At 40.7% G+C, this 17,373-nt stretch overlaps 2 protein-coding genes across 5 annotated transcripts; both read left to right on the top strand.

Moving 5' to 3' along the window:
• The first annotated feature begins 2,997 nt into the window (after positions 1-2,997).
• rrm2 (ribonucleotide reductase M2 polypeptide) lies at positions 2,998-6,998 on the top strand. Its single transcript, XM_066717963.1, has 10 exons — positions 2,998-3,254; positions 3,471-3,545; positions 3,821-3,967; positions 4,291-4,407; positions 4,650-4,783; positions 5,042-5,136; positions 5,283-5,416; positions 5,686-5,790; positions 5,881-5,994; positions 6,268-6,998. The coding sequence occupies exons 1-10, from the start codon at positions 3,162-3,164 to the stop codon at positions 6,418-6,420; spliced, it is 1,167 nt and encodes a 388-aa protein (XP_066574060.1). The 5' UTR covers positions 2,998-3,161; the 3' UTR covers positions 6,421-6,998.
• Positions 6,999-8,171: 1,173 nt separating this feature from the next.
• On the top strand, positions 8,172-16,419 carry LOC136764202 (galectin-8). Of its 4 annotated transcripts, none has more exons than XM_066718088.1 (9): positions 8,172-8,332; positions 9,859-9,947; positions 10,366-10,576; positions 11,690-11,809; positions 12,769-12,819; positions 13,556-13,582; positions 13,961-14,049; positions 14,619-14,808; positions 15,175-16,419. In XM_066718088.1, the coding sequence occupies exons 1-9, from the start codon at positions 8,294-8,296 to the stop codon at positions 15,322-15,324; spliced, it is 966 nt and encodes a 321-aa protein (XP_066574185.1). In that variant the 5' UTR covers positions 8,172-8,293; the 3' UTR covers positions 15,325-16,419. The 4 variants fall into 4 exon arrangements, with proteins under 4 accessions (XP_066574185.1, XP_066574265.1, XP_066574356.1 ...); XM_066718259.1 differs by lacking the exon at positions 8,172-8,332 and adding an exon at positions 8,624-8,924; XM_066718347.1 differs by lacking the exon at positions 8,172-8,332 and adding an exon at positions 9,225-9,287.
• The last annotated feature ends 954 nt before the right edge of the window (positions 16,420-17,373 follow it).

The raw sequence follows: 17,373 nt of genomic DNA on the forward strand, positions 1-17,373 counted from the left end.
AACCGGCGACAGGGTCATGGGCGGCCAAGGCTCATTGATGCACGTGGGGAGCGAAGGCTGGCCCGTGTGGTCCGATCCAACAGACGAGCTACTGTAGCTCAAATTGCTGAAAAAGTTAATGCTGGTTCTGATAGAAAGGTGTCAGAACTCACAGTGCATCGCAGTTTGTTGCGTATGGGGCTGCGTAGCCGCAGACCAGTCAGGGTGCCTATGCTGACCCCTGTCCACTGCCGAAAGCACCTACAATGGGCACGTGAGCATCAGAACTGGACCACGGAGTAATGGAAGAAGGTGGCCTGGTCTGATGAATCACGAGTTCAAGGTGTTGACTTGGCCTCCAAATTCCCCAGATCTCAATCCAATCGAGCATCTGTGGGATGTGCTGGACAAACAAGTCCGATCCATGGAGGCCCCACCTCGCAACTTACAGGACTTAAAGGATCTGCTGCTAACGTCTTGGTGCCAGATACCACAGCACACCTTCAGAGGTCTAGTGGAGTCCATGCCTCGACGGGTCAGGGCTGTTTCGGCGGCAAAAAAATATTAGGCAGGTGGTCATAATGTTATGGCTGATCGGTGTATTTTATTAATATTTCTGACGTTCTATTAAACAGAACTCAAATAAACTCTGCTTGACCTGCTTTATACACAGCTTTGGCATTAACGTCAGGACAATTAAGACATTTGGTAATTTGCCTGTGTCTCAGATTGTCACATACTGTACATAAAACTGTGGTATCAAATTGAGACAGCAGGAAGTTACGTTCTCAAACTTTGCAATAAATGATGCAATACCTGTACATGACTGGAAACTGTTTATGACAAATGCAAAGTATCTAACTCACTTAAACAATACAATGCAACATTAGTAACTACCGTAAGTGTGGGAAGTTTAGCAGTGGTGTAATTTTTTGCTGCATTTTTTGTCCTATTAGAAATAGCGCTCCCTGGTGGCAAGCTATTGAACATTTTTCAAAGAGATGTTTCAGTACTGTACAGTAGTTTATTTTTTTAATGAGCACAAGCTGTAAATGAAATAGCAAAAGGAAACATTAATAAACATGTGGCTTCCAATAATACTTTCCCAGAATTAAATGCATAAAAAGTACAGCAAAGTTGGCATGCTCAGTGCGCAGTGCACATATTTCACAGCACAGATACCACACCAGGGCGGGTCTGCTGGGGTTATCCCATGACACTTACAAACAGCAGGAGGAATTCAGTCAATCAGACACACCAGCATATTTTTAGTCTTGTGCTAAACCTCTTTTTTCTTTTTTCTTTTATTTGCCTTTATTTTTGTTTTACTTCAAAGTCATACCTCTATGTGCATTGGGAATGAACAGTTGGGGAAAAACAATCTTCTGTGCACATTGCATTCTGTTCTGGTATAACAGTAGTATCAATCAACACAACATTCAAACAACACTACAGGAGATTTAAACATAATTCAATACTGTAAAACAGTCTTCTCAATAATGATAATAACCATTACAATCTGATAGGAGTAATTGCATTGATCCAAATGTTTGTTTGTTAGGTTGAATCAGTCAGATCACTCACAGCTTTCTGAAGAAATTAGTCGGCTTCATGACAGAAATGGTATTCATTTAACCTTTAATATAGAAATCTGTACAATATTTATGTAAATATACAACTATTTTTTTATGTAATCTTATCCTCCCACCGCTAGAGGGACCTAGATACAGACCCAGTTTCCCCAAAAACATGACGGCGCCTAATGTATGTGACCAGACATCAGACGGGGACGGATTGCAGAAATCACATGAAATGATCATGGGATATTAATTGTGTTTCTCTTTTTGGGATAAGTAAATACGTAACATCAGCTTGATCTCCTATTTATTCGCCTTGTATTAAAGCGAATTAATTGTTGTGTTACTATAATAGGCTATCTCTATATCGGTGCAGGGTTTCTTTGTTTCGTGTGCATATACTGGAAATATAGATGCTATTAAACAATGTTTTTTGTATGTCTTTGTCAACGGGATTACTTTGTAACTTTAAAAGAAGTAATAACGATAATTAAATAAATCTAACTGATGCACTTTCAGTTTCTTTGTGATTGTTTTGTTGTTTGAAATAAAGCCATCATAGATAAAGTTATACATAGTGGCATATCTTGCATTAAACAGGTTGAATGGGAAATGCTATTTTCGGAGAAATAGTAGACGTAGTAAAATATAATTGCATAAGAAAGCGGGAAAATACAAAGCTTTTTGTTTTGACATCTGGCGGGAAAATGAAATCAGCACGTAAAATAGCTAAAGGCATTGCGAAACTTAACTAAATGAGTTTAGTAAAGTAACTAGCAGTTGCCTGTTTTAGAATAAGCCCTGAAATGTGTATTTGGTCCAGAGGGTGTTGTAAGGGGAAAGGTATATAGTCATTATTAACCCTATTTTTGCATGCCAATGTGAATGCCTACACGTGAATATAACTTCCATTTCAATTAAAATATAACATAACTTATAAATATAACACTAATACATAAATACATTACTAGTATTATGTTTAGTTTAGCTAAACGTGTGTATGTATGCATCTATATATGCTTGATTAAAACAGTATATTATATAAGCTATATTTATAATTATAAACACACACACATATATATATATGTGTGTGTGTGTGTTTATAATTATAAATATAGCTTATATATATATAGACATACACATCTATACAGGCGTTTTAGCGCGCCTTTTCTTGACAATAGTAATCATGCACCAGAGTTACAAAACGGACTTGAAATTCCCGCAATTCTTTAGTAAAATAACACGAATCTGATTGGTTGTGCTGCCCGGTTCTTTAACTCCAAAGCCCTGACGCGTTTGACGTAGAGGTCTCCGATTGGCTGTGACCCCCAGCTGTGTAACGCGAAACGCCTGACGCATGTGACGTAGACGACTGCGATTGGTTGGGAGGAATCCCGGGCGCCAAGAATTGAAAAGATAAATTCACCCCGAGTGGGAAAAGTGTCTTGTCTTGCGTTTCGCAGAAGAGCGGCAGTTGCAGAGAGAAAGCCGGCTGTAATTTTTTTTTTTTAAGTGAAACTTCGTCGCATTTGCTGAAGCGTTTGAAGCCTCAGTTTAATTTTAACGCATCTTCAGTTACTTTGTTTTAGTACTATTTTAGCCAAAATGATTTCCAGCCGCTCTCCCCTCTCTTCCAAGAAGGAAAACGTCATCGCCTCTACGATGAGCGAGCTTTCCTTCCTCGACAAGGAGAACACGGTGAGTCCTTCATTATCTGTCATTAACACAATACATAAACAGACCTCGCCTATCGAGCGGTATTGTAACTCACCTGTGTGGGATTAAACTCCTCCTGCATGAAGAAACTCCATTTTAGACATTTTATATCAATTAAACCAACATCTAACTGCACTGAATTGTAAATTGAGCTTTTTTTTTGTTAAGCTAAAAAAAATATACATCTTTGCATTTTAGCCTCCAAGTATGAACACTACACGCATCTTGGCATCCAAAACGGCAAGAAAAATATTCCAGGATGCAGAAACCGAGGTAAGCATGTCTGCTCTTATTTGCGAGATGACGCGGAGGCCGGTGGTTTTGCGGGTCACGGCTGGCTTGGCGCCAAATGCCGCGCAGGGATCCACCCGTCCGCTGCACGCCGCCCCTCCGCTCGCCGGGACCCGCTGCATAACCCATGGCTACACATATGCACATCCAGCCTGGGCTGAATTGATGTACATATTTAAGATGAATAGTTTTCTGCATTTCCCCCTTCCCCGCCTCGTTAACGTGTAATGTAATGGGGCGCTGCAATGCTTTTCCAGGCGAAACCTGTAGACGCGAGAAGAGACGTACAAGACGAGCCGCTGCTGAGAGACAATCCCCGCCGATTCGTCATCTTCCCCATCAAGTATCACGATATCTGGCAGATGTACAAGAAAGCGGAGGCCTCGTTCTGGACCGCGGAAGAGGTGCGTGCGATCAGGGTGGGGGGTCGGCTGCCTTGACTCGGCACTGCTGGTGACCATTAATGTTATGCAAGGAGAATTGATGTGAAACTGTAATGGTGCCACTTCTACCCAAGCCCTACTTGAATAGCCCCTGCAGTTTAATGACTTGCTGTATACTGACAAAATGTACAATTGTAGTAGTAGTAGTAGTAGTTCACTCCCTTGGACATGTTTTAAGATTAGTGTGCAGTAAACCTTTAATGCCTTAATGTGACTGTGGGGCTGTGCAGCCTTGTTCAGTTGGGTGGGGTTTGCCATGCTGATGCTGGCCTCTGTGGTTTCAGGTGGACCTCTCTAAAGACCTCAAACACTGGGAATCCCTGAAGGACGAGGAGCGCTACTTCATCTCCCACGTGTTGGCATTCTTTGCTGCAAGTGATGGCATTGTTAATGAGAATCTGGTAGGTTATTAACGCACTTTAAAATGCACAATCACTTGCACACACATGCAAGGTGTTTTAGCGTATTTTAATAGTCTTATGCTTTAGAAAACCAAATGGCACCGAAAGTCTTTCTGGTTGAGTTTTTACACCAATTCACGCCATTCTAGATCTTGTATTTTTAAGAGGTCTTTGCCGTATATGGAAAGGACAAACTACTTTCATATACTAGTCTAGTAACTGAATTTTTTTTCCTTCAAAAGGTGGAGCGCTTTAGCCAAGAGGTTCAAGTAACTGAAGCACGGTGCTTCTACGGTTTCCAAATTGCCATGGAAAACATCCACTCTGAAATGTACAGCCTGCTTATTGACACATACATCAAAGACTCAAAAGAGAGGTGAGTGTGTTGCCTACCGCTCCACGAAAATGCTGCTAGACAGAAGTCGTGACTCAAAAGCTAGCCTCCTCAGTTGCATGCTGCTAATTGGGCACATTAATGCCACAATCTTATTTCAGCAAGGTGGTGGTGAGGGTTTTATACCCTCTGTATTCTGAAATTGGGTCTGGCATTTTTGCTTTGGTCACGATTTATCCTCCGCTGAAGCATAGCCAATGGCCTGGTTGTTAATGTCCTTGTTTTTGGCATCTCCTCTAGAGAGTACCTCTTCAATGCCATTGAAACCATGCCGTGTGTGAAGAGGAAGGCTGACTGGGCTCTGAACTGGATTGGAAACAAAAACGCACAATATGGTAAGTTCAGACAGCTCTGGCCCTTTGAGCACGAGACCCGGAACAGTTTTGGTTTGTATGCACTACCTGACTAATGCCAATTTGGCTGTAGGTTTTTGAACTCTAAGATTGAATGGTCTCCGTACTGACCGTTTTTCTTCTCTCAGGCGAGCGCGTGGTGGCGTTTGCTGCAGTGGAAGGGATTTTCTTCTCTGGGTCGTTTGCCTCTATTTTCTGGCTGAAGAAGAGAGGTCTGATGCCAGGACTGACCTTCTCCAATGAGCTGATTAGCAGAGACGAGGTGGGTTCCGTATAATATAAACCCATTCACTAAATAGATTGAAGTAACTTTACCGGGAAATAAAAACGTGTCTGACAAGTGGGAAGGGAGCTGTATTTAAATCAACTAGTGTTAAGGTGATCTAATGGTTTTTGTATTAAATGTTTTCACTGGTCACTACAGCCTTTTGGAGTGAGGTTATTCCATTGCATTAGAGTTCTGATGGGGTGACTTGTGGAAGCTCTACTCTGCCTATGCCTACTGTAGCTCATCCAAATCTGTTCCTCCAGGGCCTGCACTGTGACTTTGCCTGCCTCATGTTCAAGCACTTGGTCAACAAACCCTCTGAAGAAAAAGTACGAGCAATCATCACAGATGCTGTCCAGATAGAACAGGTAAGTGTGGGAATTAATTTGACATGAATGGTTCTGTTTTTGGGGTGTTTTGTTTGGTTTTTGAGGCTTAATGACTTTCTCTTCCTATAGGAATTCCTCACAAAAGCCTTACCAGTGAACTTGATTGGCATGAACTGCCTGTTAATGAAACAATACATTGAGTTTGTGGCTGACCGACTGCTGCTGGAGCTGGGTTTCAGCAAGGTAACCTTACTGTTGTGCACTTGTTATTGAACCATTAATCATATTCTGAGATTTAATACCTACTGGTTTCAAGGTTTTTTTCCTCTGAATATCTTGGTGTCAATTAATATTTGTCCAATCAGTCTTTCCTTTTAATTCTGTCCATCCCTAATTCAACACTATGGACTTATGTGATTTAAGAGCTTGGTGTATGTATATAGATGTACATTTGTGCAAGTTTTTTTTTGTAAAGCAATCTCTTCTAATCCCCATCTCCCATGTACTTTTTTGCAGATTTACAAGGTTGAAAATCCATTTGACTTCATGGAGAACATTTCTCTGGAAGGAAAGACCAACTTCTTTGAGAAGCGGGTAGGAGAGTACCAGAGAATGGGTGTGATGTCCAGCCCGACAGACAACACATTCAGGCTGGATGCAGACTTCTGAGTGGACTACCTCAGGTGTAGATCTGGACTTTTAATGCATTAACACTTGAAGTGGAAACCATCTACCTGGACATATTGACAGTTTGCACAACCCACTTTCAGTGTGCATTTAGTTGGTACTTTGTTTTATTTCAGCCAGTCTCTGTGAAATTCATTTGTTCAACTTTGCATTGATTTGGAATAGTGGATCAAATCAACATTGTTCCAGTTAGATTGTAGAGATGGGACACCAAACTTATAACTTACACTGATCTGCATTTTCCTAAACCAGGTATTTTTTGTTGCTTTGCAGTAAAAATGCTGATTTTTAGGAGAATGTAGCCATTGAAGTTGGTTAAATTACAGATTGAAATAACGGGTCATTTTGGACTAGTGTATTGAAATGAATTTAAAACCACAGCGGAGTCTAATGCACAAGGCTGTGTACTTGAATGAAATTGGTCAATTTAAACAAATACAGACTAAATTAACACTGTACCCTTTCTTTGACTTCTGTGGAATTTAATGTACATTTTGTTTTAATGTATTTTGTATAATTGTTTTATAATAAAGACTTTTTAAATGTTTCCCCCCCTGAAATCTCATGTACTAATTAAATTAGTTGCATATACATGTGTGTATATAGAACACTTTAGAGTATTTGCACATAAGGTGGTGCTAAATCAGTCATCCTCTGTGGTTGTAAAGTGCAGTTTTCAATTTGCTTCTAGTCATGGCATGTGTAAGGCCTTTAGGCTTAAAAGGGTCCTAATGCTTTATGGCTATGGGAGCTGACTGCTTATGACTTCCTGGTACAGTACAATATGTGCAATATAAGGGAACTGTAAAGACAATGTATAATAAAAAAAAAAAACTGGTTTGGGCAAAGAATACAGGCGAGTCAATCTTTTATAAATTACAATTGCATGCAGTGTATTGAATATTGTTCTATATGGAAATTTGAAAAGTTCTTGCAAGCTTTAAATTTTCCAAGGACTAGTTTACACAAGATATCTCAAATGCCCAACTGTTTTGTGAAGATGGAAATGCTATCCCACAATCCTTTTCCACCATTTCCACGGGACAGGATCTCCGAGCTGCAGGCAGGCAGAGCAGTGTGCTTTCTTACCATCACGTGTCCTGACCAGTTATCCATTTTCATGAGAGTCACCCTCCAGTGTAGAAAACTGGGGTGAGGCTATCTAGTAATTTAATCAAATAACCAGTTTTTGATTTATGCTCTACAAAATATCAAGATCACTCATCTATTTAGGTTTCCTTCAAGAATTAAGTTTACAAATAGTTATGTATTTTGTTATCTATATTGCAGCAAAATTTGTAAATTTAATTTGATATTTTTATAAACCTTAACCTTCGTGCATTAATCTAAAGCTATGACCAGTTACATCTAAAAGGACAAGGAAACTTCATTCAGTCCAAATCACCCATTTTTTTAAATTAATCTAATAAAAGCATTTTTAGATCAAATTCTCTATGTAGGCAAGGTTAAAACTCCTTTATCGAGTGGCAACCCAACACAAGCGCTGCGCTCAGCCACGCCGCCTGAGCAGTCTTGTAGCGCAGATCTGCAGAATCCCACCGATCCCATTGGCGGAGCCGCGCAAATCTGCGCAAATCTGCGCAACACGAACGTTTTCCCCCTTTTTTTTTCACCCAGCTTAAATCACATGGGTGTCATATTGACATATGCAAAGCGAGGCTCTTGAGCTGCGATTGGCTGCAAGAACTCGCCCCGCCCCCTGGATAGGTCACAAAACAGGAAGTGAAAAAAACGAATTACAAACTGGAGAAACACTATAAACCGCTGGCTATCTGAGAGTCGCGCCGAGTTTCGTTTTCCTCATCGCATTTGTGCTACCACAACAACAGGAAAAATGTCGCTTGCTAGTCCGAAACAATCCATTTTAAATCCGGTAAGATGTCTTAAAATACTATATAGTGTTCAGTGGCGTCACAGTAATGCAATACGTAGTGGTTTCTGTTTGGGGACAGATACGGTATGGTTGTACCGACCTTGGCGATCCTGTATTTTGAGAAAATAATAATCGCTGACGGTGTGAGTCCGTCTCCTGCGAGTTTGCGACAAAGTAACAGATAGAGTTGGGAATGTGCGCACTTCCCGTTTGCGCAGGAATGTGGCCTGTCCGCTGCTGGGGACTGGGGCATAGGACCGTCTGTGCCAATTCAGACGCGGAGGGATTATAGTTTTAATAGATAACCGTTCCTCATTTAAATTGGGGGGGATATGTTATATAATTGAGTCATCTATTGAATTCCAATGAATATACCGCGATAGAGTAAGATGCACGTACTTTTTAAATAAGATAATAATAATAATCAAATTCTTCATCCGGGCATTGTAATGTAAACCGCGCTTCCCTTTCGACTAATAACTCGTGGGCGGCGCTGGTTCAAGTGAGTGTCTACACGAGTCTCTGATAAATCGTGCAAGATTAAAACATTGACAAGCGACGAGAAGTTTTCATGAGTCTGTAGCACCACTGTGTAAGTATAGAAACTCGTGTAGTATAATATGCACCTTTTTTGATTCATAAATCGCTCACTATTATGGTTTAAAACGCCCCACCAATTTCCAGTCCGTGTCTGAAGACGGGAAACACGCGTTAGTTATTGAGCAATTAAGGACGTCACTGCTTAAACAGAAACCTAGGCCTTGGTAACCTGATGCAAACATGATTCATGAATGCATTAATTTAGGAATAAATATTATTCCTCTATCCCTGCTAGATAGCACTTCAGTTTTATTTGCTCCTCACATTCTTGATTGTTTTCCTCCTTGCTCCCTTTCCCGCAGCCCTAGTCTGTGACCCGACATCTTGACAGCACTTAGCTTTCACCGTCCAGGATGTAGGAAGTCTCTTACTGTACTTGTGTAAATTATAATTGGAATTTGTATTATTCTGAATTGCATTTTTAGCTAAATTGAATTTGTAATAATTGATGCCTTGTACTTCTCTGTATTTTTGCACTTATGTTGTAAGTCGCCCTGGATAAGGGCGTCTGCCAAGAAATAAAAATAATAATGATGATAATCTAGCTGTATTTATGTTAAAGGGAGTGGCATTTAGTTTATAAGGGCAACCCCTACCAAAGTGATTTATGTACAAGGACCTAATGCTGCTCAGGTTGGGACACCTGTTTAAGATGTCTTCTGAGACTGGCATTTACTAACTGGTGATTTCAGTTGGGGCACCACTGCTAGTTTCACTGGAGAGTTGGTTTGGGAGGAGAAAGACGGAGAGACCTCCTTGTTTGTCTGGGTCATTGGTTTTCATTTAATAGAAATGTCTGCAGCCGTATTTATACATGTATACAAAACATGGTGCCCTATACACTCGGAGGACGTGGATTTGCTGTGTGTGTAAATGGTCATGTTGAAGCGGTATTGGGATTGACAATGCTGTCACTGGTTGTGAAGGTGATTCCCTACACTGGGACGATCCTGGGCGGCCTGGAGCCTGGGGAGATGGTGCTGATCCAGGGAACTGTCCTCAGTGATGCCGACAGGTGGGAAACCAGTACACCACATTGCAGAGTAACATTTTAAGTACATATGTATGCTTTTTGGCCATCTTCGAACAGACACCTGGAGTGGTATCTTTATGCAGCATGGGAACATTTATGGCCCAATTTATGTAAGTTTAATACATGTTAATAAAAACAATGTTATGAATTACTATTATTATCAGTAAGCTTTGCCCTTGATCAATATTTATAAATGTGGGTGGGTGGGTGGGGGGCAGGGGGAGTCTATTGAACCAGTAGGTGGAAAGATTGTAAGCTGGCCTGGCCTGTTTACAGCACACTAATTAGTCTAATGGCATGCCCCCCCACCCCCATCTCTCCCAGTGGGGCTGACGATTTGCGTTGCTCACTGCGTCCCGTGCCCTGTTGTTTCACACACGCCTGCCTCTCTTCTCTGCAGGTTCCAAGTGGATTTCATGTGCGGGAGCAGCACCAAGCCCAGGGCGGATATAGCTTTCCATTTCAACCCCCGGTTTAAGCGGTCGCCCTGCATAGTGTGCAACTCGCTGCAGGGGGACCGGTGGGGTAGAGAGGAGATCCTCTACGAGATGCCTTTCAAACAAGGCGCGCCTTTTGAAGCCATCATTCTGATCCAGGAAAAAGAGTTCAAGGTAAGATTCTGTACTTTCTCCTCTTCCGCCACACCTTTCTGCCTTCCACAAGCAGAGATGAGCGGCTAGAGAGTCCAGGCCTGGCAGATTGCGGTAGCCTGAGATTTAGGTTTCAATTAGTTAATTCAATTAATTATCCAAAAATGAACTCAAATTAAGTAAAATTTAAGATTTCTCTTAATGGTTTAACTTAGAAATTAGTTTAAAATAAACCGCTCTGATTAGATTAGTTCAGTTAAGGGATTAGTTAAGTAATTGAGAGCTTAGCTAGAGCAAAAATGAGCAGGACAGGAGGTCCTCTAGACCAGGGTTGAGAACCACTACTCCTAGATGTTTGGGCAAGATTGGAAACAAGGAAACTGCAGAGTGTAGTGGTTTTAGTAATTCTCAGGATGCACCGATGAAGAAGTAACAAGTTTATTATACAAAACATAAATACAGGTTAACCCGGAGCTCTCCTCTCACATGAAGTGAAGAAAAGAACTGAGGATGTGAGTTGGAGAAGTCTTTTTGTATCTTCAGATAGACAAATTTAAAATACAGTTGTACACAATAGTTTACCACATACATAATAATTAACACAGACCTAAGTTTATTATTGTTGTTGAAGTGTTTGAGTTGATTGGTGATGGTCAGCATTCGTAGGCAACAGATGTTTATCAAAGACTTTGTTGTAAGTCCTTAACCAAATACCTGCGCCTCAAAACACGCAATCTCTACTGTTTGACTGTTTCAGCTGATTGAATCCTAGAAGACAGTGGCTGAATGAAGTAACCCCTCGGACAGAAATGCATGAAGAACTAATAATTAAAGTAGCCCCCAGAGCAGAGTAAATACAAACTAATGCTTGCTTTATAGACCAGACATGCAACATGAAACCATTAATAATATATAGAGAATATAAAGGAAATGATACAAGTACATTTTTCCACTACAAGAGTCACATGTTGGGCGCAGTGTTTGTATGATAACCTCAGCTTGCCAGGTGTGTCACCTTTCAAAGAGGTCTGTGCCATTAAAGGCCGAGTTCCCGCTCAATTAAAGAGCACTGGGACTGATTGAATTTGACTTGTTGTGCCTTAATCAACCCCAGCGTTGCTCCTCGTGCTGCAGGTGGCGGTGAATGGGATGCATACCGTGGAGTTCAGACACAGAGTGGACCTCGCGAGGGTCAACACGCTGGGGATGTATGGCAAAGTAAAAGTGGACGTCGTCGCTTTCTTTTTAAGCTCTGTAAGTAACAATCGTATTTTAATATAGAGACAAATCCTACTTCCTTCCCAACCGCAGCAGATGGATACTATTATGTATCCCCTTCTTATCTGGGGAAAAAAACTATTCTGTATTAAAAGTATTTGTTTTTTTTACTGTAGTGTTAGTGTATCTATAGTCTAATAACTATATTTAAATGAACTAGTTTGTAGCTGTTACTTGTGAGCAGTATTTGTTGGGAATCCTTCAATTAAAATATAAAAATTTAGTTTCTGGGTAAACAATCTTTTATTTTCATTTTGTTGCCTGGTTAGTGATGATCACATTACAGACTATAACTGTCAAACCCTTTTGAGCATGACACTGTGAAGAATAAGTGTTTTTCTGTGCTAAAATATTCACAGAACAATAATGGTTAAAGGTGTGACTTAAGGCTGGAAATAAAATCTATTTTTCATCAGGCTTTGCTTAACCCCAAAGGAGCAAAGCTCTGTTTTGTACACACCATGCTTACATAAAACCAAAAAACCAAATCAACAGCTCCAGATGCAATGTGGCCGGGTGCTGAACTGTTGGGAGTGGGTAGTGTTTCACAGTCGCAATCCAGCACGATTTGCAACGAAGAATGACCCTTTCAGCCAACATTTCACAACCACCCGTGCTTTGGGATGTAGTTGTAATTCACTACATGTAGATCACTCTGTGGGAGGAATGGCATTTTTTTTTTCTTTCTTCTTCCATGTGCTTCATCATATCACATTTTTAAGTTCTAACTTTGCAATCCCAGTATTACATTTCTTTGTAAAGTAATTGATTCTGTTAAGTTGTTGTCATAAGTGTTTGTCTTTGTTTTCAATGTAAAGCTCGGCTGATTTTTACAAAAATAAGTGTGTGTGTGTACATGTGTGTTCCCGTGCACAATTTCCTGTGTGAAATGTGTCGTGCCAGTGTTCATTGTGTTCAGTGTTTTACATTTTCAGACCTCGACTCCACCACCATCAATTGCGATGAGCACAGACACACATCTGAATGTAAGGATGTGATCTTTGATTTTCTATTCCTAAAGCAATCGCAACTTTTCATTTTCTGGTGACCTGTCATTTATACATCTGACTGGGGTCACTGCAGTATAGAGCGATATTGAGGGACATTTAACTTCTGTGACAAAATTTCCTTGCCCAATGTGTGTCAGCTTTCGATTTCACCTTAGCCATATTTTGTGCCTGAAAAACATTAATTTGCTTTACATGTTTTAATCATCGAAGTGTCAAGTTGAATAGACTGGAGCAAAAGATATAAAAATGCATAAATGCAAAAGGAAAAAAGGTTTGGTTATGCTGGGTGTGTATATAGTAGTACACTCATGACATATTTAAGGTGGGTGTGTCTGGTTATATAGAGTTAAATGGATTTGTTTTAGGTTTAAAATCAAATTAAACAAAAATCCACATTCATAACACTAGCCCTACTGTCCTGACTTCTTACAAGCATGTAATCGGCCATTTTTAGTTTTTCTTAAGGAAATGTGACCCTCATATGGTGTCTTTGCGTGACTGTGTGTCTGATACATACTTGTTAACTGTGTTCTAATGGATCTCTACTACTACTTGAAATGGGAAAAGCGGGAACCCGGAGCGCATAGATGACTGTTGCTTCTTTCATGCCTTGATCCTTCAAAAACAGCACTTGATTAATCCTCAGGGGCTTCAGGCACTTCTTATTTATTTAAAAATATTTTTCTAAGACTTCTTGATTTTTGTTTTGCAGGAACTGTTTTCTGAATCGTTCGACTTTGTAAGTATTTCCGATATTTTGTTCAGCAAAAAACAGCCTAAACACTCATCGCTGTGACACGGCCAAATGATCGGATATAAACAAACGCCAGACAGGGAAGGGATCCAGAACATCGCAATCAAATTATGCCATCCGTTCTTAATTGGCATTACGTTTCACTTTCTAAAAATGAACTGAATGACTCCAGTGAAGATATTGGCTTGTTAGATTCCTCTTACAGTAACTGATGTATTTACACACAGCCATAGAGTCTTGTCAACCCACTGGCAGTTGGCATAATATCCTAGGGCATCACACAGCCCTGTAGTCTTAAAAACACTCAAATAAATTCCAGTCTAGTGCACACAGATTGATATACACTGTCTTTTTCTGTTGCAGACCCTTCCTTACAAAGGAAGTCTATTTAACGGAATGAGGCCGGGACAAACCATTATGATTAAAGGACAGATCAATGCGTATCCGCACAGGTAGGGAAGGGTTTACTCTGCATTCATTTTCTGTGGCAAAGAGCACACATCTGGAATCTGTGTTTGTTATATAATTTTTTTTGGGGGGGGGTGGTGGCTATTGACAAGACAACGGATGCGAACAAACCCACAAGCCGCTGCCGCTGCAGAATCTCGTTGGATGTTGAGCAAAACAAGTGATTTCGAAGGTCAACCTGTGAAGTGAGGCTGATTCTCTGTGGCATGCGCGGCGCCCTTGCTCGAGTCTGATTCACAAAGGAGCCGAGTCTTGCTGCAGGGAGGTATGCTGCTTTGTAGCTCTGCTGCCGCTGATGTGTTCTGCCGCACAAAAGCACTGTGACATGTTTTGTGTAGGTGTAGGATGGCATCTCTTGAAAAACGTCTGGCTTGTAATGGAATTAAATGACGGCATCTTCCATACATCCGTCGTAGTGCAGGGTCTGTGTGAACTACCACAGCACGGCGTTATAAAATGCATTCCTCACGCAAAGTACCCTAATAATGTGGGTTGCTGTGAAAAAAAACTCCGATTTTTCTGCAAACGATTAACTTTGTCTGCGGCCCCGCAGCTTCACCGTGAACCTGGGCTCCAGTACGTCGAGTGACATCGCTCTGCACCTCAATCCCCGCATCAAAGCCGGTGTGTTCATCAGAAACTCCTTCCTGCACGAGTGCTGGGGCCCCGAGGAGAACACCTTGCCCAAATTCCCCTCGAACACCTTGCCCAAATTCCCCTTCACTCCGGGGGAGTATTTTGAGGTAACGCCGCCACTGATGAACTCTACATGAACCTTTTCATGAACTAGCACTAGCGATCTCTCGTCTGGGACATTAGTAGATTGAGATTGTTTTTGAACCCTTTGCATGTGGAGGGGATACTTTTAAAGAAAGCCCAGATTATTTGAATGTGATTTTACATCTGGAGAGAAAAAAAAAAATGGTCATGGAAGCCTTTTTAGGTCAAATGTTCCATGCATTGATAGTCTGTTATGAAAATAACAGTATATAAGTATATATAGAATATAAAATGTTACAAAGTAGTCCCCTTTACACAAACAGGCAGGGGATTACAGACATAGTGCTGGTTCATGTTAGTGTTGTAACATTTCCCCCACATGGTTGCAGATGATCATCTTGTGTGAAGCGCATCAGTTCAAGGTGGCTGTGAACGGGATTCACCTGCTGGACTTCAGACACAGAGTGCAGGATCTGAGCCGCATCCAACAGGTGGAGATCCTGGGCGACCTGCAGCTGCTGGACATGAAAGTGTGGTGACCAGAGTGCACAGAGCGCAGCCCCCCCACATGCACATGACACCCCAGACACTCCTGTCACTCACTGCATGGATAGTTCGATTTGTCATCTTTTTAATTATTTTCCTTTTAAACTGTATAAAACAAAAATTAATAATCTATAAAACATTTTTCTATTAAATAAGTGACTTGAGAAATGTTTTGAATGTAAAAGTGCTGCCCTCGAAGAAATGTATTTCTCAAAGTTAGGCTTCAAAAACAAATCTGTTCTCAATTTGGGGATGAAAAGACAACTTTTAAGTAGACAAAAACTGACAACACAAGACCAGCTCCTTCAATGATCTTCTTTGACACGAACAATTGTCAGAACTCGTTTTCCCAACAGTCGATTTGCCATTTGGTGTGTGTATATGTATATATATTTATATACACAAACTATTTTATCTCTGTCTTAAATATCACATCCTCTCAGCCTGAAACACTAGCTTCACAGAAAAGGACTTGGCACCGTTTTAGAAATCAGTACTGTGCTTTCTACCAGAAAACAAACAAACACAGCTCCTTCTGAACACATCTACCATAAGACACTGCAGAGAACAGCTCTGGCAAATTCCAGCTTCAAATCTTAGAAGGGAAAGAGTCACTGGACATTAGTCAGGAAGGATGAAGAAAAATAACTACTGCCATTTTTGTAATGCGCTTCTGCCCATATTGTCTTCAGTCTTGCTCGTGCTTTAGGTCTGGACTTGAAGATCAGAGCTTTTAAATAAGATGCATGTCCACAGAAAAGAGGAGAGAAATGATCGGGCCATTCGAAATACAGGTTAAAGCACTAGAGCAGATGCTCCAAACAGGAAATATTGTGCATTTCTTTGCAATGTGTGTTCCTCGGAAAGCCTGGCATATTGCGAAGTTATGGAAAAATGGTTGAATCTGAAGCTTTTATTTTTTTTAATCTGCTTTCTGATTTTGTATTCTTTAGCCTGTATGACTTCCATAAAGTGTAACTGAAGCATTAAGACTTTTCTTTTCCTCCTGTACTCTGTAACATACATGATTAACTCCTGACCTCTCATCATTACTCATCAGATTCAAAACAATAAATACATCAATCTCAGATCTTGCTGTTTTTTCTCCCCCACCCCTTTATTTTTATGGATTTATTTTTGTCATCTGCTCTGGCACCTGTAGTCTTGATTTGCTTGGGTTAGAATCCAGTCATATATATGTATGACAAGATGTGAACAAAACCGTTTCATGTAGAAAAGACTCTACCACAGAAGATTGTATTGGGTTAACATTCTTACCTAACCAAAAGACCATACAGTGCCTTTTTTATCTTCAATTGATACAGCTGTGTTTTTCATCCATTTCCCCAGTTATGCAGAACACGGCATCCACAGACTTATGACCTAGTGCAACCAACAAGGTTTATTAACACCTATCCTTTGACATTATGACATTATTTCCTATCTGCTGAAATAAGATTGTGTCCCCTATCTGGTAATTCTGCACTTTGTCCTTGCATACATGTCCACTGATGGGCACAAAGGTCGTTATTAATAGCCCTGAGACCACCATCATAAATTCTGTGAGACACGAGCAGGCGTTACGTTTCAGAAATGTGCATTTTTCAGAAGCAGCCTCACAACTTCACAGCATAAAAAAAGAGAGAATGTAAGAAATGTATATGACTAGAGGAGTCTACAAACATTGTGAATGCAGGTATAAAACTTAACGGCTTGAGACATCGTTCATTCCTACAGGATGTCAGAAAAAACTCAGACTCCTCTGTGTAACCACCAGATGTCAGTATAGATCCTGGAATTGCTTTGGACTGAAGTAGGAAGTCCTGAAGGCCTAGAAACCAAATGGCTACTGTCAGGAAGCTTTTAAAGTTAGCAGGAGTGTTTCACAGCATTAGTTACACATTCAGAATAACTGGTCAAAACCACACCAAGGCAAGGGATTAAATGCTATACAGATCGTAAAAGATTTTTAGAGTGAAAGAAAAATACCATCATGATCCCTTTCGTTTCCAGTCTGCTTCCGAGCCCCAATACAGCTGGCA

This window comes from Amia ocellicauda, chromosome 1, assembly GCF_036373705.1.
Source record: "Amia ocellicauda isolate fAmiCal2 chromosome 1, fAmiCal2.hap1, whole genome shotgun sequence".
NCBI classification, from domain to species: Eukaryota; Metazoa; Chordata; class Actinopteri; order Amiiformes; family Amiidae; genus Amia; species Amia ocellicauda.

What these genes read in the sequence shown, in the direction of transcription:
- rrm2 (XM_066717963.1), top strand. Translation starts at nt 3,162, where the DNA reads ATGATTTCCAGCCGCTCTCCCCTCTCTTCCAAGAAGGAAAACGTCATC. An exon ending in TCCTCGACAAGGAGAACACG is followed by an intron (nt 3,255 to 3,470) that starts GTGAGTCCTTCA and finishes TTTGCATTTTAG; the next exon opens with CCTCCAAGTATGAACACTAC. An exon ending in TGGAGCTGGGTTTCAGCAAG is followed by an intron (nt 5,995 to 6,267) that starts GTAACCTTACTG and finishes ACTTTTTTGCAG; the next exon opens with ATTTACAAGGTTGAAAATCC.
- LOC136764202 (XM_066718088.1), top strand. Translation starts at nt 8,294, where the DNA reads ATGTCGCTTGCTAGTCCGAAACAATCCATTTTAAATCCG. An exon ending in GTCCTCAGTGATGCCGACAG is followed by an intron (nt 9,948 to 10,365) that starts GTGGGAAACCAG and finishes TCTTCTCTGCAG; the next exon opens with GTTCCAAGTGGATTTCATGT. An exon ending in GCACAGACACACATCTGAAT is followed by an intron (nt 12,820 to 13,555) that starts GTAAGGATGTGA and finishes TTTGTTTTGCAG; the next exon opens with GAACTGTTTTCTGAATCGTT.